The sequence below is a fragment of the Echinococcus granulosus genome (assembly GCF_000524195.1).
Source record: "Echinococcus granulosus chromosome Unknown EG_S00028, whole genome shotgun sequence".
NCBI classification, from domain to species: Eukaryota; Metazoa; Platyhelminthes; class Cestoda; order Cyclophyllidea; family Taeniidae; genus Echinococcus; species Echinococcus granulosus.
This window is the reverse complement of record NW_020170408.1, coordinates 99,120-126,562: the sequence shown is the minus strand read 5'-3', so window position 1 is coordinate 126,562 and position 27,443 is coordinate 99,120. Positions and strand designations below refer to the sequence as shown.

At 45.3% G+C, this 27,443-nt stretch overlaps 3 protein-coding genes across 3 annotated transcripts; 1 reads left to right on the top strand and 2 right to left on the bottom strand. All coding sequences in view use genetic code 11, as the record gives it.

Moving 5' to 3' along the window:
- Positions 1-207: 207 nt before the first annotated feature.
- EGR_04452 (Programmed cell death protein 6) lies at positions 208-970 on the bottom strand (the record flags this gene model as incomplete). The annotated part of the gene is made up of 5 exons (XM_024493701.1): positions 208-309; positions 402-511; positions 584-742; positions 781-887; positions 924-970. 5 exons carry the CDS (start codon positions 968-970, stop codon positions 208-210), a joined length of 525 nt encoding a protein of 174 aa, XP_024351815.1.
- A 2,616-nt stretch (positions 971-3,586) lies between these two features.
- On the top strand, positions 3,587-9,355 carry EGR_04451 (Proteasome maturation protein; the record flags this gene model as incomplete). The annotated part of the gene is made up of 5 exons (XM_024493700.1): positions 3,587-4,255; positions 4,588-4,887; positions 5,114-5,178; positions 6,943-7,223; positions 9,288-9,355. The coding sequence occupies 5 exons, from the start codon at positions 3,587-3,589 to the stop codon at positions 9,353-9,355; spliced, it is 1,383 nt and encodes a 460-aa protein (XP_024351814.1).
- A 4,053-nt stretch (positions 9,356-13,408) lies between these two features.
- On the bottom strand, positions 13,409-23,440 carry EGR_04450 (Protocadherin-1; the record flags this gene model as incomplete). Its single annotated transcript, XM_024493699.1, has 6 exons — positions 13,409-14,149; positions 14,215-14,279; positions 14,353-14,972; positions 17,816-19,278; positions 23,149-23,406; positions 23,429-23,440. The coding sequence occupies 6 exons, from the start codon at positions 23,438-23,440 to the stop codon at positions 13,409-13,411; spliced, it is 3,159 nt and encodes a 1,052-aa protein (XP_024351813.1).
- Positions 23,441-27,443: the final 4,003 nt, after the last annotated feature.

Sequence of the window (27,443 nt, the reverse complement as noted above, 5' to 3'; positions counted from 1 at the left end):
AAGCAAACTGAATACGCAGCAAAAAAAGTCGGGGTAGGTATAGGTATATAGATACAGACAGAAGTACAGATATATTTAATCATGTGCTTGGCATCGGATCACCACAAGAAAAGGTGCCATGGAATGTACGAGGTTGGAGGGTATTCTGTTTGCAAAAAAACGTTTTACGAAATAATTGAAAGGCACTTAATATATTTGACTGAAGGCTTATGTGAACACGGTAAAGACACGAACTAGGAAGTCCTCGAACCCTATCTGAATGTAGCCGTCGCGATCGGTGTCCAGATTTCGAAACTGTTCCGTCAGTTTCTGGATGACAGGAAAATGGGAAAAGTGGGGATTCAGCATCAGAGACGAGACAAATTTGTAAGAGGAGGAAAGAACGCCCATTCTTGACTAACCTGCAGTATGATGCACATGTGCATGAAGTCATCGAAGTAAACAACGCCCTTTTTTTGACGATCAAAGCGGCACATCATAAGCTGGTACATTGCAGGACTTAGTCGATAGCCTAAAATTCCAAAATGAACGACCGAGTAAACAAATGTGCATTTAATGGGGCAAAAACATTGTAGATACTAACCTGCTTGCGATATAGCGGACTGTAGCTCGTGGATGTCTATACATCCTGAATTATCGCGATCAACAGCCTTGAAGTAGCGCTGCCATCCTTCGACAAAATCCCAAAGACGGAGGAACCCATCAAAGTTGACCTCCAACGAGTGATTGGGACTAAAGAGGTCTGGAAAAAAATTAAGAAAGCTTGCTCCGAGTACATACCGATCATTGCCTGTACAGTCATGATATTGAAAGGAGTCCAAGTTCCGTTAGACAGAGCTTTCTGAAGTTCTGAGGCGGAAAGCGTCCCACTTCCATCTTTATCTAGTCTATCAAAAACAAATGGTTATATTCAGAAAAGATACTTCTGAAAAATTTGGCATAAACGATCTCGCGAAAAGGGTTGGCTCATCCCAACAACGAATATACCGGCAATCTGAGATTAATATGTGCGGGTCGTTTGGATAATGATTAAAAAAGCCTAGGTAAAATAATAATTGCAAATCAACTGTAGCCATTTTAAACATTTTATTTAAGTCGTATTTTTATGCTTCTAAAGTGCATTATTTTACGACCGTGTTTGCTACAAAGCCCCTACTTAGTTATTTTTAAAGTAACGTTTTAAGTAAAGTAAAGTTTTAAAGTAAGTTCTCTGAAAGTTGTGTCCTTTACAATATAATATAATTTATTTGAAGCATTAAAATCTACTGTACAGCTCCTAAAAAAATCAGCTTTGTTATAGCAAACAGGCCTTATTTTAAATCACGTAGAGAACATAACATAAAAAATGACACATTGGGGTTCGAATTTACTCTGAGGTAACGCGCTTATTTTAAGCTAAATTTGATCCTATATTGCCATATTTTATTTTGAAAAGCAAGCAGTGGCTGGTTATTGGTTAAGCAAATTTGTCTGATTAATAAGACCAAACTTCTGTGCCCTTAAATTTTTGATCATTGGTTTTAAGCCTTTCATCCATTTGATTTTACTGATCTCCCTTTCCACATAATAATGATTTATTTTGGTGAATCGTAACATCGTTGCTGGCCCCAGAGGTTCGAGTCTCTCAAACAGCCTTATTCGCACAGTTAAACTAAGCTCAAAAAACTGCACAGCCTCTTTTCCTTTTGGGAGCTTTATCTAGCTCTATCTTTGGTTTACATCTTTGTTAGTTTTTCAAAAACATTCATGAACCACCAGCAGCAGTCATTGAATGTAGACATGCATTTGATATGAAAGTTCTATTGTGTCTAATTTCTTGTCCTATAGATCACCTGAAGCATAAAATTAAAAGATCGCTATTTTTCACTGAGCTAAAGAGTAAGGTACTCTACAAATTGTATATCTTATCTCTCGTTGATATCAGTAAAAAAATTTGCCCAAAATTCAGGCCGCTGAATGATAAATAGGGTGCAGGATGATGTTGCAAGGCTTTTATTCTACATCTATTCTCTCTTACTACTTGGTATTCATTTAACTGCTGTTCAGCTACACGTATAACCGTGGAGAAAAAACCGATTTCTCGAGACCTTTTTTGTACAGATATAGTAGATGACTTGCTAATGAGCTTCTCCTAATAGACCGAATTTGGTGTTACTTCATTTGCGATAGGTAAACGTAGGCTTCATTTATAACCATTCTGAAAAGTACCTATAGACTTACTCTCGTGATGAATGCCTTTTCTGTGTAGTCAAAATCTAGTATTGGGATAGCGAAGACAATATATTTGTCCTTGTAGGCCGAGTTTGTTTGCCGTAGCCACCAATGCGGCTTCTATTATGCGTCCTTTCGTCTTTAGGAAAGTTGTAATACGACAGTGGTTTATCTCTCGGCACTAGTGAGGGGCCACTTTTGTACTTGAATAAGCCCCCTTTGTACCTCGCTGGGTGGGCTGGCCTTTTGGGCCATGCCAATAGCCCAGACACCTTCTCCGTGCTGAATATATATACTGCCCGAATATTGTGTCTTCTTTCGTCTTCAGGGAGTTCTGGGACGCTACAAAGTCTCATGGCGCTGCAATCATGGCATGAAGCGAAATTACAAACTTCAGGCACAGAAATGTCCGTGCACTTCAACATATGGCCAAGCAAAATAAAAAAATCACTGTATTAGCTAAAAACAATAGTCTACTTATACTGATTTCTGCCCGTTGCTGATTAGAGATACTTTTTGCGTCCTGAACTTGTAACTTTACTGACTGCACTACTTAATTTTCCAGCGCTGATGTGTGTATGACTAACGTAGTTGGGTTAAAAATACCTGTGACCTGATTAGATTGGCATTTTCGTCTTATCTTTTTCTTTTTTTGTTTAGCAATGTATGTCCTTTAAGTCTGTGGTTTAATATCGTTTCTGTTAAAGTTATTCCGTTTAGAGTAATAACATCATAACAGACGGAAGATTCCACTTTTAGCCTGACAGACTAAGGTCGCTTTGCTTAGTTGTGCGTCCTGGCAGTGCCTTTACCGCTGGTGATTGCTTACAAATCTTCTAAAATACATTTTTTTTCGTGTAGTTCGGACCCATATTTGTTACATTTTCACCGTTTTTACTGGCCCTCATTGCCATTTGTAGTTTTCATTAACCTTGTGTTTTCCTTCTAAGCCGTTTTTGGGTGTGCGAACCTTCGAACCAGTTATTCCCGTCACTTAAGGTCAAATCAGCCATATTTTTGCATAGGTGTTAGGTTGTCGGTCCTGTATGGACTTACTTTGTTTATCTTATTCCCTTAGTGTTCTTGCTAGTGTATATCTAAGCGTTTTATTGTCAGCAAAGGGAGGGGGTAAAATTGTTCTTTTTTTCCCTTCATATCAGGTTATGTTTTCTAACTGTTAGTGTAGGAATTATACCTTGCATATGTTTATGTTAGGACTTGATCTAATTCCCCTAAGTCGTCATTTTTATTGGGTTCCCTCTTTTTTCTATTGCTGACATTTTTCTATCAGTGTGTCTTTGTGTGCACCATAATGATCGTAATTAGGTGCATTACTAACCTTTCCTGGACTTTTTTAGTCTTCATTGTATTTGCTATGACGGGATCGTCATCAAATTATGCACACGAAAATGTGGATGACTATTCATGTGACAGCGATTCTGGTGATACATTGATCCTCACTAACGATGACCCTCCCGATCAATGCGAAAAGGGCCTCTCATTTGTCCGTTTTATGTCTCTCGAAGGCGGTGCCACAACAGACGGCAACTTGGTTACTTCGGCGTCTGCTAGGAATGCCTCGAAATCCAAATTGGCCCCTTTACCACCGGGTTTGTCATTCCTTCACAACCACCCTCACTTTCTTGCCTCCTCCATTCCTCCGGGGAGCTTCATGTTCACTGACTGTCGCCTTCAAATGGCCATGGATGAGCAGAAATTGCATCACACGGTGGAAAATAGCCTAAATTTCCCCACTTCTGCCTCGTCCGGTTCAGAAACTAGCACCTGTCTTCCACACAATTTTGTTGAGATTGCTCCGAAACCGACTTCTCCACCTCTCCATGCTTCTACTCCGCCTCCTCATCCTCCTCCAATCCTGACATCTCTCTCTGAAAAAGCGTCGATTGCTAATGATCCCTTCAAGCACCCCAAATCCATTCAGTTGTCCGACTTGCGGTGCAAGAATCGTGAAGCAGCACGCAAGTGTCGTGCAAAAAAAAAGAATTACATTCAACAGCTGGAGTATGACTTCAGAGAACTCAAGGTATCACAAACTGTCCAATTTTTGTAAACTAATTTCAAGAGTCTTTAATTAGTGAAATTCTGACTCTTGAACATGATGCCATGATGCAGGTAGTAGTTTGTCGGGGGCTAATAGGTTGGTAGCTTGGATGAAATGCATGGGAAAGTTTGTTTCCCTGGGATTGTGTCCTAGTTTCAGGCGTCTGTTTGATTAACTATCAGACGCCACCTCAGCTTCGGTCGTTTGAAGCAGCTTCTAAGTATCTATCTTATCAGCTAGTACTTTATCGTCCACTGAGCTCTCAAAAGTTATTGCGGCGCACTCCTCATTCCGCCTTTCCATTTCCTGCCCAGGAGAAGTACGCCATTCTCCAACAAGAGAATGACGACCTCAAGCGCTTCATTTTCCATCATTTTGGTGTGAGCCTCACACCTAAACCGTCCAGTAGCAAAACCCCGACTACTACTGCTGCTACAGCGCCAACGACATCAGTTTCCATTCAGCCCTCTCTTCCGGTGGTGCTGAATGCACCTCCCGGAGTTCATGTTCTTCCCACTGGTCAGCCTATTCTCCTCAAGGTTATTCCACCACAAGCACAACAACAACCCCAGCATTCCTTGGTTGCCGCAGCAGCATCGGAGGGTGGTGACACTGTGACGCACTCGACTTGAAATGAACCTCCCTCTTCTGCTCAGTCTTTCAAAGCCTTTTCTATCCATTACCGATTATGATGACGGTGGTAAGGTCGTTTACTCAACGTTTCCTTTTCTGTACATACTATGTAGCAATCGCGAATAAATGTGGTGGTGCACGCATTGCGTCTTCTCCGCTCCACTCCACCCGCTTGCATGCAACTGACTCTTGACGTCTGTTTTGTAGGAATCCCGTAAAACCTTCAAACTTCCTCGCAATGAATTTGGTCTGGTTCCGGCCATGTACACTGGGTGAGTGGATTGACTCCCTCCTTTCCGCCTTACTGTCTCGCTACTTTATTTTTTGTTCAAACTCATGAGTGAGGGTTGGGGGGAGTGGAATGTGTGTGACTTGCCTGTCCCGCTTTCATGGGAATTTACTGGTGCATTTTATAGCCCCCATTTTATTGATGTCTTGTGTTTTTACTGCTGCTGTGGTGTTTCGTGTCGCCATACTCGTATGGTCTAACTAGACTGAGAGGCTATCCTGTCTGGGTGAAAGGCGTTTGTCTTGGTTACTCCTCTTCTTTCACCATTAAAAGTAATCGGCATTTCAAAGGCTACTCACGAGTCGTTTAGCCGCCACGGTAAAGACAAGACATTTGGTCTCAACGTTAGAGGCATGCCCCGTCGATTCCATTGTATCCACAATTTCGTCCTCTTTGTAGGCCAGACTGGGGGTGGGAATTGCCAGGCTTTGTACTGGTCAGCAGTTGACGATGCTCTGCCACGATTGTATGCCATCTTGCCGTCGAAGTGAAGTGGGTTGCATTTAGCTGCTAGAGGCGAGGTGGAGGCGGTATTATTCGATCATGTAATTTTGAAGCTAGTTTTGTCATGGATTGCCCTCGCAGAGAACACGAGATTGGAGTGACTACTAAAAGTTGACTCGAGCTGGAAAACCCTACCTGACAAGTGAATCCGCCAAGTCAATCAGGTCCGTTGTCCTTTTGAATCGGGTTCGCCTACCGCCACCATTGATGTAGCACTAAGTCCTCCTTGAATCCGTGCTGAACGATACCAGTATGCATGATGTTCTCTCTGTGAAGTCACTGAAGTTCGGGGAGACTACAGACATGGCGACGGCGAATTGAAGAATTGTTGAATCTTCCCATTATTTTGGTATCCAGACCCTTTGAATAATGGTAATGCATAAAACTTTACCTTGACATTTTACCGTTTCAGAGGGATGTGACATTAATCCTCTATGTTTTGGAGAAATTGAAGGGCAAGTCCATTCCAAATTATTGATTATTCGGAGTCCCTCTTTTCCGTATTTTACAGCTGCACTATTTGTTCTGATTTCCAAAGGGAGGCCCCGTTGTTTAATGAATGGCTCAGCAATTATTTGTTATCTTAAGCAATTCGTTCTTTGCGAACTTCCTTGGTAAATGTTGCTTTGGTGGCAGTTGCGGACCGGTGAAGTTTCTACTTAAATTAATTCAGTAGCTGTGCGTAAATTAGCGTAAGTTCATTTGCTACGGGAAGGTTGCCTCGATGTCACTAGTTAATCTCAAAACGACCTTTTAAGTGACTTTTACAGCAGTCAATCACGTGACGATCTCATCCACTTAGTGGGGTCGGTTGTCACAATTCTGCGGTTTGTGTTCCTTACCAGTTTGTGGCAAATTGTCTGAACCGGAAACAATAAAGTAGGTGTTGGTGATTCTTTGCCTTGGGATTTTTTAAAATCCATCCCACAATAAATAATGACAAGTTGTAACGTACTAGAATACTGTTAGCATTCAAGCTATGCTGGTTGATTTTTGACTGAGACTCGGGTGTCAGTCCCACTATTTTGTTGTCGTTTACAAACCCACAACCGAAATGTAACAAATGCTGTAACGTGAGCATTTGCTTGTTCCTCATCAGTGCTTAAGGGATTCAATAACGGGCTGTCTAGTGTTAGCAGTAAAGTGTGCGGTGGCGTGGTATGAGGCAGTGACGTATTCGACAAATAGTGGGTACAACTGGAGGATTAGTACCTCAGTGGCACTATTTTAATTCGTTTCACAGCCTGGCTGGCAACCGCGGCCTGATCCCAGATGCGGACGCAGTAACTGCACCACACCCCGCAGCAGTAGCTGAGGCGCAACGCGGAGAGGCGGCACAACGAATGCAGTCGATGCGTGTGCTTCGCTCTACTCAGGGTCTGCATGCACCCTTACGACTGGCCATGGAGGAGAGAGTGATGGAACGCATGGCGCCTCGGCTTCCCGGCATCTATGCTCATCACCCACTGGCTGCGCAACTCAGCGGTGCTCTCGACACCATCGACTTTTGCGACATTCTCAACAGTGCGTCTCATTTTTCTCCACGTTGTTTGGTTTAACCATTTCCTCTCTCCCATGTTAAGAAGAGCCACTTTATCAGTTAGTGGATCTGATCTTGTTCGCATCTGGTTCAGCCTAACTGGGCACCTTTTCGAGTTTTTTTCAAATTTTTCATATCATCTTCGACCCCATCATCAATACCCTTTCGAAGCGGGGGGCAGTAGTCACCTTATTTCCCAAATAAGTAGTATTTGACGACCTATTGTCTGGTTTTTAAACTCCAATTTGTTTGTGATGCACGATTTGTCATAGGACTATGCCACATTTAGCTCTAGTGTGGAGAATTTTCGATGCGTAAAGTTGCATCATGTATATGTGACGCTGATAAGGAACCTGAACGCCAACCTAGGAAGGATCCATGGTACAAGTGCAACCCTTTTTTATTTTGGCCTCCCCCAGCGCACATGAGTGGAGTTTGGCTTCTTCAACCACCATTTGGTAGGGCAGTTACGCGAGAAGAAAAGCCGCCAGCCTCCATGACTCACCCGCCATCTGTGAGAAGGGCTTTTCTTCTCCAGAAACAAAACGATGGTGGACTCTTGATCAGATAACATTTGTGGCTGTTTGCCTTTTCCGCCCTATCCTGCTGCTGTTGCCGCATTTCTTTTTGTCTTGCTTGTCCGCGCTGACGCTAACGCACGCGCATAGGCGCACTATCGGTGGCCGGTGATCTCCAGAGCGTGAGAGGGGAGGGGTGAAGAAGACCAGATGAAATAAAAGGCAATCAACCTAATGTCTGACCGACCACCAGCTTGCCTGCCTGTTGTTCTCCTCTGCCCTACCACACCGTCACTTTCGTTCTGGGGATTGGAGAGGGCGAGAAACTACTTAACGCGAATTTTCCCTACTTCCTCTCTATGCGCCTTCTACTAGAAAAGACGTTTATTGATGATGAGACGGAAGCTGTTTAAATTGTTTCTTTTTCTTATGCGGAAAATCCGGAGATCGGTAGTCATCTGCTTGGCACTTCTGTGCTTCTTCTGCAACCTTTTTAGCTTGTGTTTCCTCCTTCAAGTGTGGAAGTCTCGAGGGAGGTTTCATCGGACCTATGGACTGATCGAAGTTTGAACCCTATCGGGTGAGATGGATGAGCTTTCAAAATCGAGTCATCCACTGCTCATCTTTCGGGCTCTAGTAGCCTCTTCAATTTCCAAGACATAGTTGTAGATGTACTGCAGTGGAGTAAAAGACGTCTAGAGTGCTTCACCACACTGTCACTGTTATTTTTTTTCCTTTTGCGGTAGGATTCTGCTTCAAAGTCTAGAGGCGATGAGAAAATCACACCTTTAGGCGCCTTTTTTCTTATCGCACTTATTTCCAAATTGCCTATTCTATATTTGATTAAGCGATTGTAAAATGTCAAGAGAAGGTGAAGGCTTTCTCAGCTTCCCTCTTCAAGGGTAGGCGAAGGAGAAGGACATGAGGCAGTGGCTTCTGTCTCTCCTGAAGTGACAGTATTTTCACACGCGATATGCGGTCTTGCATTGTCGACTGCCTCTGATGCCACTTTCCGGAGAAGAGAAGGTCCTTTTAGAACCCCTTGACAGACCTCAACAGCAACTGTTGCGACTGGAGCAAATGGCCAACTCCGTCCGAAGTCCACCACACACACACTGATGAAGTGGTGCGTGCCTCAGAAGTATGGAGTGGATGAGGCGTGAGTTTTTGGGAGAACATCGATTTCTCTCACCATTTTTCATCAGTCCTTCAGGTTTGGCATTTATCTCTCAGGACAGCTTCTCCATGTAATTTTTCCTAATCAAGAATGGAAGACCTTTCTGAACGTGTTTCATCTCCATCCCGCCGTTTAGGCTATTCCTTGATATCATGGTCTGCTACTTCACCTTCTTCAAGTTCTGCTGAAATATTTGCCGATGGGGGTTCCACGTAGGTGGGGGATGAGGGAGAGCACCTTGCTTTGTCATTCATAAGCCCCCAAAAGCTACAGCGGGGGCATGGTGGAGATCTGATGACTCCGAGATTTTTACTCCTTCCTCCATCATCCACGTTTCTTCTATTGTCTTGCAGATCCTGAGGACGCCGAGGTGATGGTCTCGCCGCATATGCTAATGGAGCGTCAACAAGGCATTCTGTAGAGATGTTTACTGTACTCCCATTACGCCCACTAAAAGGGACGTTTTGAATTTCTTACTCTTGTTTCCATCGCTACCGTTGCTGCTGCCATACATAAACTACTTCAACCCTTTTGGCTGTGTCGACTCTTTCTGGAAGGATGGACGGGTGGATGTACACTAGATTGATGCATAGAAGGTTTAGAGGATGGGTTCTGATTTCTCTTTCATTTTACTATCATCTTGTGAAATTTATTTCTCGCTGCCTACGGTCATTCGTAGAGTAGCATTTCGATCTCCCCCCTTTAATGCCAGTGTCACATATACGTGACGCCCTGGTTTCTGCACCTTTTAATCTAGCTTCACAGATATGGTTGCCCTAATCGTGTCGCGGATATCTTGGACGTTCTTTTGTCAAGAAGACTAATCGCTTTGGGTTGTCATTTCTTGACTTGCAGTGATTAATTTTTCCTGAAGACGGACTTGGTACCGTGTTGTTCTAATCCGTTTTTTCTCTCAGCAGGAGGATAATCTCGTCACATTTGTTGCTGTGACTCGCTCTTGGGGCGCCTTTCCCCATTAGTCTTCTTTCCACACGCGTCCTCGTGTGACAGGCACTCCCAAATACATTCTTCTTGCCCACTTCGTGCCATGGGTGAAGTTCTCGCCCAAACTCGAGTCGTCTCAAGTCGTCAGGATGGAATCGGTTCCCTGATGTAGCTGCTCGTCCTCTTCCTGCAGCTCAGGTCTCCTAGAGGTTAAAATCGTGCACCAGAAGAAACATTTTCCTCGTTCATCCTTGATAGGAGTACGTGGTTTTTTCTTCGCCCGGTAGAACTCTGAGTAGCTGAAGTAGTGCACTTCTTTGATGATCCGATGCTGCATGCATCAGAAACAGTGTCAAACTTTGATTTGCTGTGACAGTCTGTCGACGTGGTGATCTCACTTCTCGTAGAGTTCCTAGAGAAGTCTTGGTAGGCGGTTGAGGGATGAACCTTCCAGTTATTCTACCATATTCTTCAATGCTCCTTTTTCTTGATCACGAAGATTCGCACTCAATTTCAACTGGGAGGCGAGCGGGGAGGAGAAAGTCTTGGTTGAGGCATGTCTTGACACCAGATGTCAGCGTGCTTCAAAGGCAAGCAACTCGTCATTCTTCACAAACCTTGTTGACAACCTGTCGCACGCTTTGAATTGACTGCTGACTCATTGACTGACTTCCTGGCACAAGGCGAGTGACGATCCATCCATCACCCATGACACGTTTCGAAGGCAGGATCTACTTCACCGTTGGAGAACCAGAGACGGTCCAACTCCCTCCAGCCTCTACAACTGGAAGGTGTGCAGGAATGATAGTTGAGAGCAGCCATGATTAGTGGATTATCCAGAGGAAGGTGTTGTTCTCCTTCTCCTTACATTATCATCCTCCGTATTTCTCTGATGGTTGAAAAACTCCATCTTAGAGAGCGTTCAGGACTGCGCGATTCTCATTTTCTCTTTGTTTGCATCATCTAATCTCATTGGTTGCTACTTCCATCTGTAGGCAAAGCTAGGAATGGCCACCTATAGGGTCGTAAATATCACGTAGTCATGATTGGGATATTTGACGTTCTGGGATTTTCTGAAAATTTATTTTTTTTTAAACCCCCTTGAAACATTTTTTAGGTGCAGTCCTTGCTAAGCCCCTTCCGATTAGTCAGCAATCACGGTGACTGTGTTAATATCTCAGACTGGGGTCATGGCCAACCAGTGCACCTGTAAATGCATGCGAATGGCACCAGCCAGATGGACGTCTCCGGTAATCACGTACACTTACGCTGTCACCAAATTAGACAGACTTTTCGGCAATGGAGACGTCCGCGTTGGAGTCATTGTCCCTTTGATTACTCTGGAGGGGATCTTGGCAGGCAGAAGATCGATCACCTGCTCACAGAAGAACTGAATGCTCGTAGACGGGGTTTACTGGTCATACCATCAAGACAGGATTTCAAAACGCGGAATTGGGGGAGCTTGAGCAGTTAAGTCGGTTCTGGACCTCTGCCTTGGTCACTCTACCGCTTCCACCATCACAAAGCAGTCGGCACTTCAAAGGCTAACCTGTGAATCGTTTAGTTGTCATGGTAACAATGGTAGATTTGTTTTCTATGTGAGTGCCAAACGTCGTCGACTCCTTTGTATTCATGACATTATAGACTTGGTTGTGGGCAAAGAATCGCCAGGCTTTGTACTGTCCAGGACTAGACGATGCCATTTAGTTGGTAGGGCCGAGGAGGAGGAGGTATCATTCTATCGTGTGGTCCTAGAGTTGGGTCATGAATTGGAATGACTAGTGGAAGTTGACTTGGTTTGGAGAATCCCTCTGGGCAAGTTGGCAGGCTAAGTAAGTCAGGTCAGTTGCCCTTTTGGATCTGGTTTGCCTGTCGCCTTCACCAGTGTGGCTCTCTGAGCCGTGTTAAACCACGTCGGTGCGGAAGAGGTTCTATCGATGAAGGTTTTCAAGGTCTCTGAGGTTCTAGACTCCAGGGAAGCATCCAACTTTTCGGTGATCAGTTCTACGAATCCGTAGAGTTTTTTACTTCCCATGCATGCCAAGTTGTATGCTGTCGTTTATTTTTTCTCGGGTGACAAAAGGCCTTTGGAATGTGCCTATCTGCGGTGGACACGTAGTAGAATGACCTTGGGACCAAAGGACTCGTCAAAAGAAACAGCAGGATTCAGTAAATCCTGCAGGGGTTCCACATCCCGCGAGGCGACATCTAGATCTCAGAGGCCACACCGAGGGGATTGACGAAGTATCCACGTAGTCAATCTCTTGGGCATCGTCATCAACTTTCCCAACGGTTACTCCTATCGCTTCGATCATCTCAAGACAGGGAGAGGGGATGACAATGCTACCTTTTTCCTTGGTGGTCGGTAATGTTGAATTGCTCTGAATGTCGTCAACAGTCTGGAAGGTTTGGCTATACTCTGTTTGTCATCCCTCTCCCCAGTCGTGGGGACATCGTTTTAGCATCAACACGAAGGTGTTGGGTTTCATATCCTCAGGTTATTCAGTAGATCTCTTACTCCGGTGCCTTGATGATTGTCAAAGTGTGTAGACGCACCTTTTGACAACCGCGTTGTTCTGCGTTTTTTGCGCGTTTTGTCCTCCTGCAAGAGTCACCCTCTTTTGGTGACATTTCGGTGTGCTGCGGTCAGGACTGCTCTCTCCTCTTCCTTGAGGAGAGAGAGTGGTAGAAGAAGAGGAGGGGCGGGGGGTGGGCCCTGCTCCAATGCCTTCAATTTAGCCTTACATGTTTTTTTCCCCGCTTATTTTCCAATGCTTTGAGGTGAGTGCTCGGAAGGCCCGAGGTAATTACGATTAGTAAATTGCGTCTTAAATGCGTTGATTCCAAATTCACTCCCGCACCCCCCCTACCTCAGTCCTCCCCCTCCCCCTTCTCCACCCGCACTTTGTTATGCATGTCATTTGGGCAGTGGTGACAGCTAGAAGAACTCAGGAACTGAGAAAAGACTTTCAAAAGGAAGGAACTTCTCAAAGGCAAAAAAAGGCTTCTCTGCTCCCGCCATCCCCGTTACCACCACCAATATCAAACATCAAGGTATATGGAGAACTGCACTACTCTTTTCCATATTTTTCACCCGAATCAAGGAGACGTTGATAGGGCCTGCGAGTTTGAGACAGAGAGACGCATACCCTAGTACTTCCCCCACCGCCCACACTGTCCTAGCATCTTCCCTCCAACCCGCTCCCCCCCCCCCCCCTGCTAAATCCAATTGGAGGCCTGAATGAGGAAAAATTGTATATAAAACATAGTTGTAGTTCTTTTTTTCTCAAGGTATGATCCCACTCCCTCCGTCACCATCCTCCTCCTTCTCCCCGCCCCCCCCCCCACTCCGGAAAACCCAACTGAAGAAGGTCACAAGTAGAGCAAGTTATAATAGACAGACGGTAATACACTCGAGGAAATCAGCTATGGTTACAAGGGATATGGAGGTTAAAATAGCTTGCCCTATGTACACGTCTCTCAACTCTCGCCTCCCCCCCCCTTCCACCCTCCAACACACCCCCACAGTCTACACAAAACTGGCTTCCCGAATCGCCTGATAAGTATAACGTGTTGGTCGATCCCTTTCCACAGCATCAGTCTCCACTCCAGAGGTTGCCTGCAGCTGGGAGTAAGACCTTGTAGTGACGCTACCTCCACCTGTTAACACTCCTCCTCTCTTTCCGCCTATTGGTCCAGTTGTTCCATCGTTTTCGCCTGCCTCGGGTTCTTCTGTCATAGCACCGAGACGTCCTAATGTAGCACTTCGCTGACGCGGACGACCACCACTGCTGGATGATACTTCGTAGTGGTTATTTCGACGTGGGGTGTTGATGCAGGGGGGATCGATGAGACATCCATAGCTTGTGGAGGAGGAGGAGACGGAGTTGTTGTTAATTGGACGACTGGTGCGTGGTGAACCCACGAACATGTCTACACCGTGGTGGGGACCTGCCTGCCATATTGGGCGTGCGGCGAGTTGATCAAGACTTTGATAGTCGGGAGAGGGGGGAGTTACGTTGGTTGGATGACCTCTTCCGGATCGGGGTTGAAAACCGGGTCTAGCTACGAGGGTATTGGTGGCGGTCTGACCATCGGAAAGGATTGTAGACACGACTGGAAGGGTTCCGTAGACACGAGGAGGATGTCCAGTGAAAACTACAGGGACTGGCATTCCTCCGCCGCCACCACCACCCTCACCAGTGGAATACTCGACTGGATGTCGAAGCCCTCTTGAAGCCATGGCATCGAGTGCTAGCACTCCAAGACCCTGGAAGTGGAGCATAGAAGGTAAAAAGAGGTCTTCTTCTGACGGAAAGAAGTCCAATCACTTACATCATAGTAAAGAGGCTTCTTCTCCTCCTCCAGTGTGTTTGTGATGGAATCAGTGGAGATCATTCCTGTAAAGATGCAGAAGGACAGTGATTATGATGGAAAGGCACTACATGGGTGCGTGGACACATGGAAAACCACCTTTAGCCACTGAGGATTCAATGCTTTGACCATCAGAGAATCTTGGATCATTCAAGACTTCTTGAGTCTGCGTCGGTACGTAATGCTGTGCGTTTCTTTTCGCGTTAGTACTTTTCTGATGTCGGAAGAACGACCACTGACAGTTCCAGAGTGGAGTGCAGGTGTAGTCGAGCCTCCCTTGATGCTGCTGATTTTGGTGATTCGGTCTCTGCTGACCGTTCACAAGAGGTCGTCGTTTGAGTAGACAGACGAGGACAATAGCAGCTAGAAGGAGGACTCCGAACACAACCACTAAACAAGCTGCAATAACTTCAACACGATGTGGCGGATTGTGGTCATAGAGACTGTCGTAGAAACCATCCAAGTTGTTGAATCGATGGTCCGAACCGGAGACGTCACTGCGGTCAAGGGCGCGGCCTCCCACACCGCCTCCGCCGTTGATAGCTCCACCACCGCCGCCATTACCAGCAACGTTGCCTCCACTGCCAACACTACCACCAACGAGTTTTGCGTCCTCAGAAACGGCGATTTGGATGGCCGGTGAGGAGACACACTTTGGTTGGCCACCGTGGTCGCAGGCTTCGATGACAAGACGGTGGTTCACGGGTCCTTGAATGGGTCTTCAAAGTAAAAATACATAATCAATAATCTCGAATTACTGTCCCATGCAAATAAACTCGGATGAGCCGAGTTCTGCGTTTTTTTAAGATGTTTGCTACCAGCGTCACATATATGTGACGCTCAAACTTTCTTAAAGAAACTTAAATGAGACACGTATGATTTTTGGGATTTAAATCATCTAGAAGAAAAAAAGGAACTAAAAGAGAACAATTGGACAATGACAGGTGAAAGACAGTGACATGTATTCAGATGCAAAAAACATCAGGAGGAACCTCAGTGCCAATCCCTTCGCTGTCATTGGTAGGAGCAATGCGAGTTCATTTGTCAGCCCTTGTGGATGCATATGAATGTCAGCCGTAGACAGGTAGTTGATAAGGCTCCTCCGATCATGCATGTGACATTGACCATCAAGTCAGTCAAATCTGAGCTCCGAAACCCCACCATCATTACCTCTCTCTCGTCTTGCCATCCTCCTCTCTTCACCTCATTAATCTCCACCTCCTCTCTCCCTCCCCTCACCTGCCATGCTTCCCTGTCTTAGTCACTTCATGTCAAACAGACACCATCGATCATGGAAGGGAAAAATAATTTATGCCTGTCCCTAACGCTTTCCATGAGGCTTGATTAGTTGCTTGTCAATGTGGCGATGCGTTGAGTCCGTCCAAAAACTTCACCTGACGTGATTTATCGCTCCTGAAAGCTCGCACTCGCAATCGGAAAGTATCAGGAATATCCCAGTTCAGTCTCCTTCCTAAAATGGGTTATAAATTCAAAGAGAACCTTGTGATTCTGTCGCATAGGTCAAACGAGTCATATCAACTCAATAACTCGTGTTTGCTTTTAAAAAAATGAGCAGGGAAAAAACATTTTGCCTGAAGAAAATCTGAAGAGTTGTTCTATTCCTCGAGGAAACCTCGCACCTACCAAGGAACAAGCTCCTTGGCGTGATGAATCATACGCTGGAGGTGGAAGTTTGCTGTCTCAGGTTAATCGGTCCCCCTCTCGGCTCGTCAAATCTCCTTACGTGAATAAACACCTTTTCCCCCTCTTTTCGGTTCTAAAGCATCAGGAAACATATTCTGGATGTATTTTGACTGATTGGCCCTCCATTTTTCGACCCCTCCTTCCCTCCCTCTCCCCCTTACGCCATCTGCAAGCAAATTTCACTGTGCCTAGAAAGGCAGTCTTAGCCATCGAGGCTCTTCAACACGATCCACAGGCTGCTTCGTTTATCACAGTGGTGCTAAATGCCTCCCCTTTCTACCTGTCTTGCCAAAATCCATCCAAGGGTTGAATCATCTTATCAACCTAGAAGAGGCCTGAAACCAGGCTATTTCTTCTCCTTGACAAGAAGATAAAATACGATAAAAAAAAGCATCGCTAAAATTGGGGTCAGCTGCCCTTCTGGGAAAAAAGAGCCTCGTTATTGCGCTGTAAGCAGCCTTTTTGGGGGGAAAAATGCCCCTTTTACGCTGCAGGGAAGCTACTTACAGAAAAAGGGGAATGACTCGTTTTCATGACTCGGCTGGCTGCCATCTGGCACTTGTGATGAAGCAATTACATTTGACGCATGTTGGGCGCTACTTATAAAGCCGTAAGTAGCAACCTTCCCAACAGCTGAATTTGCTGCCGCTGGAATACTACTTCTAAAGTTATAAGCGGCGTATTCTCTGAGGGATCACTTCGATACTCCCTTGTGGTAGGCAATCAAAGTAGTCGTCTGAGATTGATGCTTTCTGGACACTACTTTTGAAACCATAAGTAGTACCTTCTCCAGAAGTCGATTCTATTCTCGTCCCTCGTGAATTTGGGGCATTCCAGATACTACTTTCAAGGTTATGAGTAGCGCCCCATCCAAATAGTTATACACGCCTCTAAGGCGTCATATGATGGAAAAAAAGGTTCCCACAGTTCCTCCTTTGTTATTAATTAGGTGGAAAGAATTCTTGGGAAATGTCTGTCCTTTTAAAGTGTGTTGTGCTGTTCATATGCACTTTAACACAGAGATACACGGTCAGTTGGTCAGTAAAATGCCAGTTGCTCGACACCATGAATCTACCTTTACAAGGAGTTTGAAGGGGGAAGCTTTTGGCAACAATTCCTTCGTATCTGTTTGTTTTGCAATCTGGAAGATCGCCTTCTTCTCGATCATGAAGAAGTTTTAGGATTACGCGTCAGAAAGGAGGTGAAATCCATCTAGGAACTGGTTGCCACATGACGTGACATGGACTAACGTCATCATCGCTTTTGCCCAGTAGACATTGCTATGCACACTCACTGTCCACATCAATCAGCTCCTCCGAAACAGCTGGAACCGGTGAATCGGTCAGAAGGTGCCCCTTGTCATTCTCACCGGACGGACGACACACCTTAAGCCGGGTAGTATGAGGAAGGGACGGAAATAATGCCTCCTTTTTCCCTTACGATGTTTCTCAGATCTCCAAGGTGATGACTATCTCCTCGTCTTGACATTAAACAATCACATGTCAAGTAGATAGTTGATAAAAGAGGACAAACATGGGGATAGGTTTCTGTCTTATCTTTTTTTCTTCTTCCAGAAGCAAAATATACTTTTCCCCTCAAAAATGGCTCATCAAAAAGGCGTTCTATATAACTATTTCCTCAAGAAAGCAATTTTTGTATCTGAAATTTAATCCGGTGAAAACAATGGAAATGACGCATTAAGATTTTACTGGATAATCGTGGGAGTGGGTGGGGGTTATGACCTAATCCTCCCAAAGGTAGGGGGATTAGGCAAAGCTTTATCTCCTCGCTTTAATTAACTAGGAAAGAGGGAAAGGAGAGAAAAGAGAAAAGAACAATTTCCTTTTATTTCTCCTACCTTGTAAGAAAGATGAGTCCACTGGTCTCGTCGATCGCGAAGTTGCCGGTTCCCGGTCCATCCTGTGGAATGGGGATCTCGGAACGAATGCTATACGAGATGCGTGCATTCTCCCCATAGTCAGCATCTACAGCTTGCACGGTTAGAATTTTGTGGCCCAGGGTCTCGCCTGGCGCCATGTGAAGGAGGATTGACGTGTTGGGATAGCGGAACTCGGGCGCATTGTCGTTGACATCTGTCAGTGTCACCACGACTGTTGCAGTTGCCGTGAACACTTCACCACCCTTGAAGCCTCGTCTAGTAGGCTGTGACGGTTGGGATGGTAAGATCGACTGGGCGGATGATCCAGCCAATAGGGAGTCGATTGCCAGGACTTCAAAGGTAAAGTAGCCGTTGGATTCACGATCGAGCTTTCGTATAACCCGAATCTCTCCAGTTCGACTGTCGATGGAAAAGTAGGAAAGTGGTCTTTCATCCCTCACTTTGGATGGCTCTAAATGTGGCATGAATAGAGGCTGCTGTTGTTGTTGCATCATGGAGTCACGTTTCCTGCGTTCCACTGTCTCATTCTTCAAGGATCGTTGAACCAATCCAGCACGAGGTGGATTGAGGTGGTATGTGATGGAATTTGCTCCAGCAGTTGCATCCCTATCAACAGCCTCTACAACTCCCACGACCTCACGAAGTTCAAGGTCTTCAGGCACCTCGAATGTGTAGATGTCTCGAGTGAATTCTGGTGGCCAGTCATTCACATCCAAGACGGTCACATCTACTCGAGCTGTACCGGTGAGTTGCTGAGGCTTTCCATGATCCATAGCAAGGACATTAAAGCTGTACACACCATTCTCAGGCGCATTTTCACGATCCAAACTGACTTGTGCGTAGATATCCCCAGTGTCTGGTTGAACACGAAAGAGCTGTTGCGGACTCGATCCGAATTGGCCATCAAGATGCGCGCTCTGATCCGGAGCGAGGTGATACGAAATCCTGGCATTCTCGCCCAAATCTGGATCCACAGCCTGCACTCTACCTAGCCAAACTTGTTGATTCCCTACTGGTTCGCGGTTCTCAGCGAGCGAGAAGTTGAAGTAGCTATCGTTGAGGAATCGTGGCGGATTATCGTTGATATCGAGGAGATGTAAACGAATTCGTATCTCCGCATGATTACCATTCCGATCCTCACAGATTATGGTGAGCAACTGACTCGGTGTGGTCTCACGATCCAGGCGATCTTGAAGGCTTGATGCCTCACCTGTCGACTGGTCACCTCCCGAGGGAACCTTAGCCAAAACTCGATACTCACTGATTCGCCTACTCGCCCGCTCATTCAGGGAGGCCGTCTCGAATCCGAAGTGATCCATCTTGCCACCAGAGGAAGAGGAGTCAGCTTGAAGTGTAAAGTTGTCACGGGCTCCCAGATGGCATTCAACCTGATCTTCACCATTCTCATCCTTATCCGAGACCTAAAACACGGAACAGTCCACGTGACCTTGAGGCGGCCAATCGGCGTGGGAGGGGTACAACAATGCAACCATGACAACGGGGGAAAACTGACTAATGTGCGCATACCTGTGGAGGGGAAATGAGTAAATGGGAGCAGTGTAACATAATGAAACGACAAGGTGCGCATATGTTGCTTTGATGGGGTGACCGCGGTTGAATGAGCACGCGTTAAAAGCAAAAACAAAATTTCCGCATGGTACAAAAGCAAAGGACTAATTTCTAAGGGGGAAATGAATATTGCTTTCTTTTCCTAGGTGACAGTTATGTAGAAAATTTTGAAATTTCGTAGAATAAAAGAGTCCTTTTAGCGATTTGACCAGGTGTCACTTGAAGTCGAGATAAATATCGCCAAGGCAGCTCCGAGACGGCGGATGAGCTTAGGCTTTGGAGGAGGGAGCACGCGATGTGTCGGACATCCTTTGTTCGTTGTTGAGAGCAAAGGCAACGGCTGTGGTTGGCGGAGCCCCTCAACGGATTGCGGAATAACCGCCTTCTGGGGAATGAAGCCTTTACAGGTAGCGCACCTCGTATGCAACCGACAAAGGATTAGAGCAGGAACTTGACAATTTTCTTGACCTAAGGTTCGATCTGGAAGCAGGACCCTGGAAAGTGCATCCCACTACAGCAGCGGAAAGCCCCGCTTTGTTGTGTAGTGACTTAAGTCGCAGCTCAAGGGAGTAGGAGAGGAGGGGAGGGAAGGGAAGGGAAGAAAGTTAAGGGAAATAATGGGCATGGGGCAAGTAACTCCATCATCTGTCATTTGCCTTTCCAAAAGGAAGCACTGACTCAGCAGGTGAAATCCGATCCTATCCCGAAAGCAGTTTGCCAACAGAGAAAGCACTTTCTCTCCTCCTCCTACCTCTTCTCCCATTTCTTCTTTTCTCTTTCCATCAAAAATCCTCTTTCTTGCCACAACAAGCAACCGCCGAAAAAGGGGGAGAGAGATGGGCAAAAGGGAGGGAGGAAAGCTGGATGGGCGTCTGTCTTTTACCATTAACAGTGCAAGAATGATTCATCATTTTGTAGGGTTTCACTGCTTCTTTTGGGTTTTGTGTGTTTTTTTTCCCACCGACCCGACAAGATCGCTGACGGTGCCAGCTGTGATGGGTTCTGTTTCAGAGCCTCACTCGCTTCTTTTTTGTCGATAGACACTTTAACAAGGAGGCAGAAAAGAGAATAGAAGGAATGTTCTAGAGGGGGTTTTGATGGTGCGTGTGCATCTCGGGCCTGGGTTTTCCGACACGCGCACTAACGGACTGACCACTCCAACGGATGTAGCATTGTTGCCTTGGTAACACAACATCCTTTAGCAATTTAGCTGTCTTGTTGGCGATCTACGGCGATTTTACACATATTTTTGCTACTAAAATCGGCTAATGAAATGGAGTGAGGGGGTGAGATTTTGCGTCACATATATGTGACGCCAGTACTCAATGTGTCAAACATTACAGTGTGGGTTCAAAATAGGATTTCACACTTTTAAAATGTTCGTAGGGAACGACTTTTTGAACACCCGTGAGTAAATTTGTCACGCTACTACTTCTTTCTGACACTGCAGCTGTTCCCGTTCTTGTCCTCGTGGCTTTGTATGTGGAGAAGGTAGATGCGGCAGCTGCACCAGAGGTGTCAATCAAATCTTGGCTGTTGTGAGCGTAGCATCTGTCTGTCTGCGTGTACGTGAGTGGTTGTGAGGAGCGCAAGACCTACTGGTCCAAGATGGTCGCATTGACGGTGGCAGATGTGGTTTGAGAGGTGGGGTGTGGTGTGGGGGTAGAGGGAGAGAAAGCACAGTCCAGACGTTCCATTTGACTACAAACCATAGAAATGCACGAAAATGAAGAGCAAAGTACAAATAGAATTTGTCAATAGGCAAGTGAGGGAGGGTTGGCAGTTCTTCAAAGGCGGATGTGACTATTTGGATCTGATCTGTCAATGGTGGCTGGAATCGTGATAGCTTGGAACTGCTGTTAATTAATCCATCTGTCAAATCAGTTGGCTTGACAAGGAGAGGAACAATTAGGCCGAAGCTTCATTGACAATCGCCTGCAGTTGAATGACAACTTCAAAACCCTGTCAAACCACTGTGGCAGATGCTGACGTCATTGGCAGCAATCATGACCACGAGGAGTGAAGGAAAGTTGAATGTGACCGATAGGAACGACGAAATTTGTTTGGTGGATCCCCACCAATGAGGCTGACTCATGATCGTCCACAGTTTCAACAGACGCCCTATGAATCTACCGAAGAGAAATAGGCACTTCTTCTAGACCTTGACGTTGGCAAAATTATTCATGCATGAAATAGAACCCCAAAAAATTAATCAAATACTTCTTGTCTCCACATGTGGCGACCTTCTTGCCAGTTGGTAAAAGCACCGAAAGTTGAAAATCCACTTCACACATAGTCAGGAGCCACAGCAGAAAATTCACACCCCTGATGTAGAGAGAGAGAGAGAGGTGGGGAGAAGGGCAAAAGTCGGAGGGAGGAGAAGAGAAGCCTTTTGAGGGGACTTTTTTCCTCTCACAAACACATACACAAAAAACTCCGTTGGTTTGTGTGTTTGCGTGTGTCCACCACCACCACCACCTCTGTAGCCTCGGGTGAACAAAAATTCCGCTGCCACCTTGCATCCATCCTCCTCCTCCTCCTGTCCACCCCGCCCGCCACTGTTCCTCTTCTACCACTTCATCAGTATGAGCAAAAGCAGCTAAATCTGCAGCCTTTGACGCTGTCTCTGTTGGGGGAAATTTTTAACACCTAGTTGATGGATTTTTTGGGACGAGGGAAAAACAACCTCCACGCGTGAAATTAAAAAGGGTGTTCAAGTCAAAATGAGATTTGTATATCAAACTATGGCCAATGCATTCAGTCCTATCACTAATAAACCTTCAATTAAAGGGTGATGGAGGGATAAACCGCATATCCATTAATTTCTAGTTGCATCTGGATGGTAGTGGATGGTGTCAGGCAAAAGATTCAAGGCCTTCGGCTACTTGATGCCTCCGGGATTCAGCGACTGATGCTAACTATCCTGTCTATTTCAGAAGAACTCAAACACAGTAACATCTCCTTTTTTATTATATCTACATATCAGGAAGGGTAAAAGAGAAAAAATTAAGCCTGGACTGTTTTGCTTCTTTAAAAACGTTGCCGTTGTTCGAGTACCCCCTAGTCCCTGTTTGAAATGAACACCCATCATTTTTGAATCAACTAACAACATCATTTAGACGGTTTTGCCATAGTAGAGGGAGGGGAAAGGAGAAAAGTAAGGAGTCACCAATTCTGGGGGTTAACAGATGGGAAGGATAAGAGGAGAGGTGGGAGGAGGAGGAGGAGACCTGGCGGACAGCTGGCACTGATTGTGGACTTGTTTGCGTGAAGCAATTAACCTCTCCACCCCATCCCCTCCATCTGGCATCTTGGCATTGGATTTAGACGGAACACCTGCTCTGTTGTGGTAAATCAACCGCAAATAGGGCGAAAAAACAGAGTGGGGGATTTTGTTGTCGGGAGGGGATAATCCTCCAGTAGTCCGTAATGAAAGGCCACAGACCTGAGATTGCCTCCGTCCAGAATGTGGTCCATCAACACCTGACCTTCATCACCATTAGACATTGCCAAATACTTCTAGGTCGCATCACAACCTAGCCTCTTTGCCTTCCAGCATGATGATGCGATTTATGTGGCCATCTACTTAAAGATGATGTCTCAAATTTCTGACCTTCTTAGTCCGGCACTCCTATTACCTAGCAGTAGCTTCGTGGTCAAGTAACATCAATGAAGATATTTCTTGAGGTATTTCAGAGCTCAGTAGAAGTGATTTGCCTCACCTGTACATAGGCAATAACGATGTCCGGTGACGGTGACTCCTCGATGTACGCCACGAGCTCTTGATGCCTCGATCCCGGTGGAATCATTGGCGTGATACCGCCGTTCATGTTGACATTAGAGATGCTATTCAAGTTGCCATTTTGAGCTATGAGGATCTCAATATTCGGTGGTTCGTCATTGTAGTCGGTCAATTCGATATCCACCAATGCAGTGCCGGTCAGACGATAGGGTTCAGGAGCACCGTCCACGGCAAGCACCTGAAAGTAATTCAGACGAGACGTAATTCTTCATCTTGCAAAAAACTTGAAACAAACGATAAGGCATTTTTCTTCTCTAGAATTACATCTTTTTTAAGATCATGTTTGAAAAAAAAAATTATTTGATAATATTTGGGTGTCAGATACTACTGACATTTTAAATAGTAGACAGCTGCAGTATTTGAGGCCCACATTTTCTACATGGTGATTTCCGATGAAAAGAAAGTTCCTGTAGCTTTCATAGCAGCTGAGACTGTTCCTACCCAATCCGTCTGCCTGTTGGGTTGATCTTCAACGCCGAAGATTGGTTTAACCCGTATGGACGCAATTCAAACTTCCCTGTTTTGCTGGTCTTCGCATCTCGAGCCTATCTCCTAGATCCTGGCCATAGGAAGACTTAGAACTGCTAATGTAGTTGAAAGAAAGTCATTTGCTCCTTCTTACTGGACAGCACAAGAGTTTACTCATGAGAATGCCTAACAGCATTCATAAGATTGGGAGGTGGGGAGATACCATTGAATCCCCCGCCTCCTTCTGCAAGTCCATGATTTTCTCCCCCCACGTCTCCACCTTTCGGTGTTAGCCTTCAAACAATCGTTGTGCTACATGCTAATGAAAGGAGATAGTTGGGATGTAGAAGTTAGATATGAAACGTATTTGCTTAGGGGGAGGATCTTTTTTCCCTCCTTTCCTCTTCCCTTTTCCTCTTGTCTTCTAAAGGCAAAACGATCACTAAGAGGGGATTTTGCAGTCCTATTGCAAAAGGGAGTAACACAAGCCCTTAACGCTGTCCAGGGAAATTAAGCGAGTCTGTTTAGTTTATGTGGAACCGTAGTCACCAAAAAGGGGTCATGCGGAAGGAGGAGGAAGGAAAAAGGAGGAGGGACTTGTGCGCATGGCACAGATAGGGGAGACGAGGATGTACACATACATAGATACATACACGTGGTGTCGCCCGTTTCCCACCTTAAAGCCAGTTAAATTGAACCTCCGCTCCCCTTCCCACTCCTGGATGTGATTTCTCATTGAAGGGAAAAAATAAACACCGATTGGGAAAATATGGAAAATGATTTGCAAGGGGTGACTGATTTACGGTTCCATCTTGTAAAATGGATGGCTTCTTTCCTTCTCCTCTTCACAGGGGACTGTTCGGTTGACTAGGGGGAAAATCACAATTTCCCCAAACCTTCTTCCCCCCCCCAGAAAACCAATAACAATGCGGCGTTTAGGTGTCGGTCGACTGGGTGATAAAAACGTGCTCTCCAGTCTCTACTTGATCATCTCTAAATCCGCCAAATTTGAGTGCTTGTATTTGAAGAATTGGCACCCTCAGGGTCTCTGTGTGTGACCTTAATCTTCTAATTGATTTGTCTACATCTTGAGAATAAAAAAACAGCATCTTACAGCAGCGGCTTCGCAAAACGGGAATTAAAGGAGGAAAGGGAGGTGGGATGGGGTTGGGGCAGAAGAAGAACACGAGCTGGAGAGAGTGAGGGTAGCAGACTAACAAGACCTTATCTGACCCGTTTTAGTCCATCAAACGTAAACCCCCTCTCACTGATGGTAGAGGATGACAACACTTTCCCCCACCCCATCGCGAATGGGGCAACTATAGCTGATATAGTAGACCGATTTGACATTTAGGAGGTAGGCCGACCGACTCGGTTGATGCCACATCCAGGGTAGAAAATGCCCTCAATTTTCCCCACTTTTATCGTCTTCGGTGGCCTAAGTCCACCAAAGAAGTCCCGGTGTTTTGATGTTGGCGATGACATTAAAGGTTCTATGCTGGAAGATGCTGGATTACGGAACTCTGGATGGGCTAAGCGGAAGGTCAGCTTAATGACAAGAACAAGGTAAGACAACTATTTGATGTTGCAAAGAGCTTTTGGGTGGTGATTTTGTGTACCCTCTTCTTGGCACTAACCTGTTAAGGCCGTAAACCGATATAAAACGACTGTCACGTATATGTGACGCTGCGAGTTAATATGATAGCTATGAAAGATGGTCTACAAATAACACTTTACGTGCACAAATCTTCCATACGTGACTGTGAGTAGTTTGTTTTTGGTAGATTCCGTCATCCACACTAGTTGCTCCCCTTCTTCCTCTTTTGAGGACTCATCAAGATGTGTCACCTTGACAGGAGATAAAAGGTGATCACACCACACAGTGATCGTGCTGACTTGCTGTTAACCGTGGTACCCCAAATAGACCCGACTTTCAAATTCTAGAAGTAGTCTAAATAAAATTTTAAACTCAAGTTCATGCCATTGCAGTTGTTAAGGCAATATGTTATGTAATTGTAAAAAACGCAAAATGTAATGGAGACTTTAGAAAAGAGGGTTTAACAAAAAAAATTGCAGATTTAAAAAAATCTAGGATGCTTTTTACCAAATCATTATCGATTTCTTTTCCATTGATTTAAAAAAATAATCAGTTAACTAATCATCGAGGCGATTTCCCATTGAAGGGCCAATCAGCAAACGTTATTGACCAATCGAAATCCCAAAGGCTTTTACAAATCCTTGAAGTCAGATATTTAATTTTTTTCGGCTTCCTCCTTTGCGCTATTCCCCTAATTTGTCATAAAACAACCTGTTTGGGAGGCTGTTGTTGTCATGGAAACAGTTTGATTAACGAGGACATATTTCACCATCTGATTGGATAACATCTACACGATTGTGTAGAGGATGGCTGAAAGATTTGCCAGCATAAATCTTAAAAAACCAAGTTTTTACTAGTCCCACAAATGCACCAAGGAATGAAAAATAGTCAATAAATTGCGCATATGCCGAAACCCAGATGCTGTCCCTCCATCTGTCCCTCTGTCCTTCCGTCCGTCCGTCCATCCATCCATCTGGACAGGAAAAAAATACTGGTTGTCTGGGCCGTTGAGTCATCAGTGTAGTATTAAAAACCACATCAGGTGCACACACACATGCGGGCCAAAACCAGTGGTTATCCCATTAGCTAACTCGGTCTTCTGCTCTTCCTTTTATTTAAGTGGGCCGAACAACCAACGCGCCAACAACCCAACCCCAACTAGACCAACGTCAACCAAACAGCCTGTTAACACCTCTTCGCCTATCTGACGGCAAATCTAGTCGCTTCTTCACCTCTCCCCTTGACGATTTTACGCACTTCCACGGAAGCGAGTGATAACATCGGGGATTTGATGTGTGAGCTTAGTTGGGGATGGGAGGCCGCACCTACTTCTCACGTTACCTCTTATCGCGTTCTTCACTCAACACACCCACTCTCCTCTCTCAGGGGTGTGTTTGTGGGTGTCAGAAAAGCTATTTGTGAGATAATGCTTACCCTTCTCGGGTGGATATATCTGATGTCTCCTGCACTTTTTTTCCGCAGGCGCAAGGGCGCAAAAAAAGCAGACGCTTTCCGCACTCATCCTCTCCTCTCATGTGGTCTATTGGTGAGGTATGGAGATGGTGATCAGGGGGTAACAGAAGGGAACAGGAAAACCCATTTATCGGGAGAAGGGGGGGGGGGGTGGGGTGAGACAAACAACATTAAACCGGATGGGCGTTTATGGCGTAGGAGTGAACAGGAAATGATCAACATTCCGTCAGCTGCATTCAACACTTACTCCATCAACTGAGTTAGCTCACACGCATACACAAAACAGATTTACTCCTACCTGAAACTTCAGTCTCTTGTGACAGGTAGACCTCGTCAAAATGCGGTAAAAAAGAATTCATATTCTGTCATGACGAGAGGATTAAAAATTTTTAAAATTTTTACTTTTCTAGCTATTTATGGTTAAATGGGATATTTCCAGGCCTTCTTGAGAATAAACCAATCAGTGGCATGCGGGGCCGAAAAAAAATCGATAAATTCCGGTACAGTCGAAAACTTGCAAATAGAATACATTTTATCGTTATAACTCACACCTTTTAGTATTATATCTAATTTTCTTATAAGAAAGAAACTTTTTGCACTTTCTTACAAAGCAAATGTTTTTTACTATGCTCATATACATTACTTCTCCGTGAGAAGAAGAAGAAGAAGAATTGGAA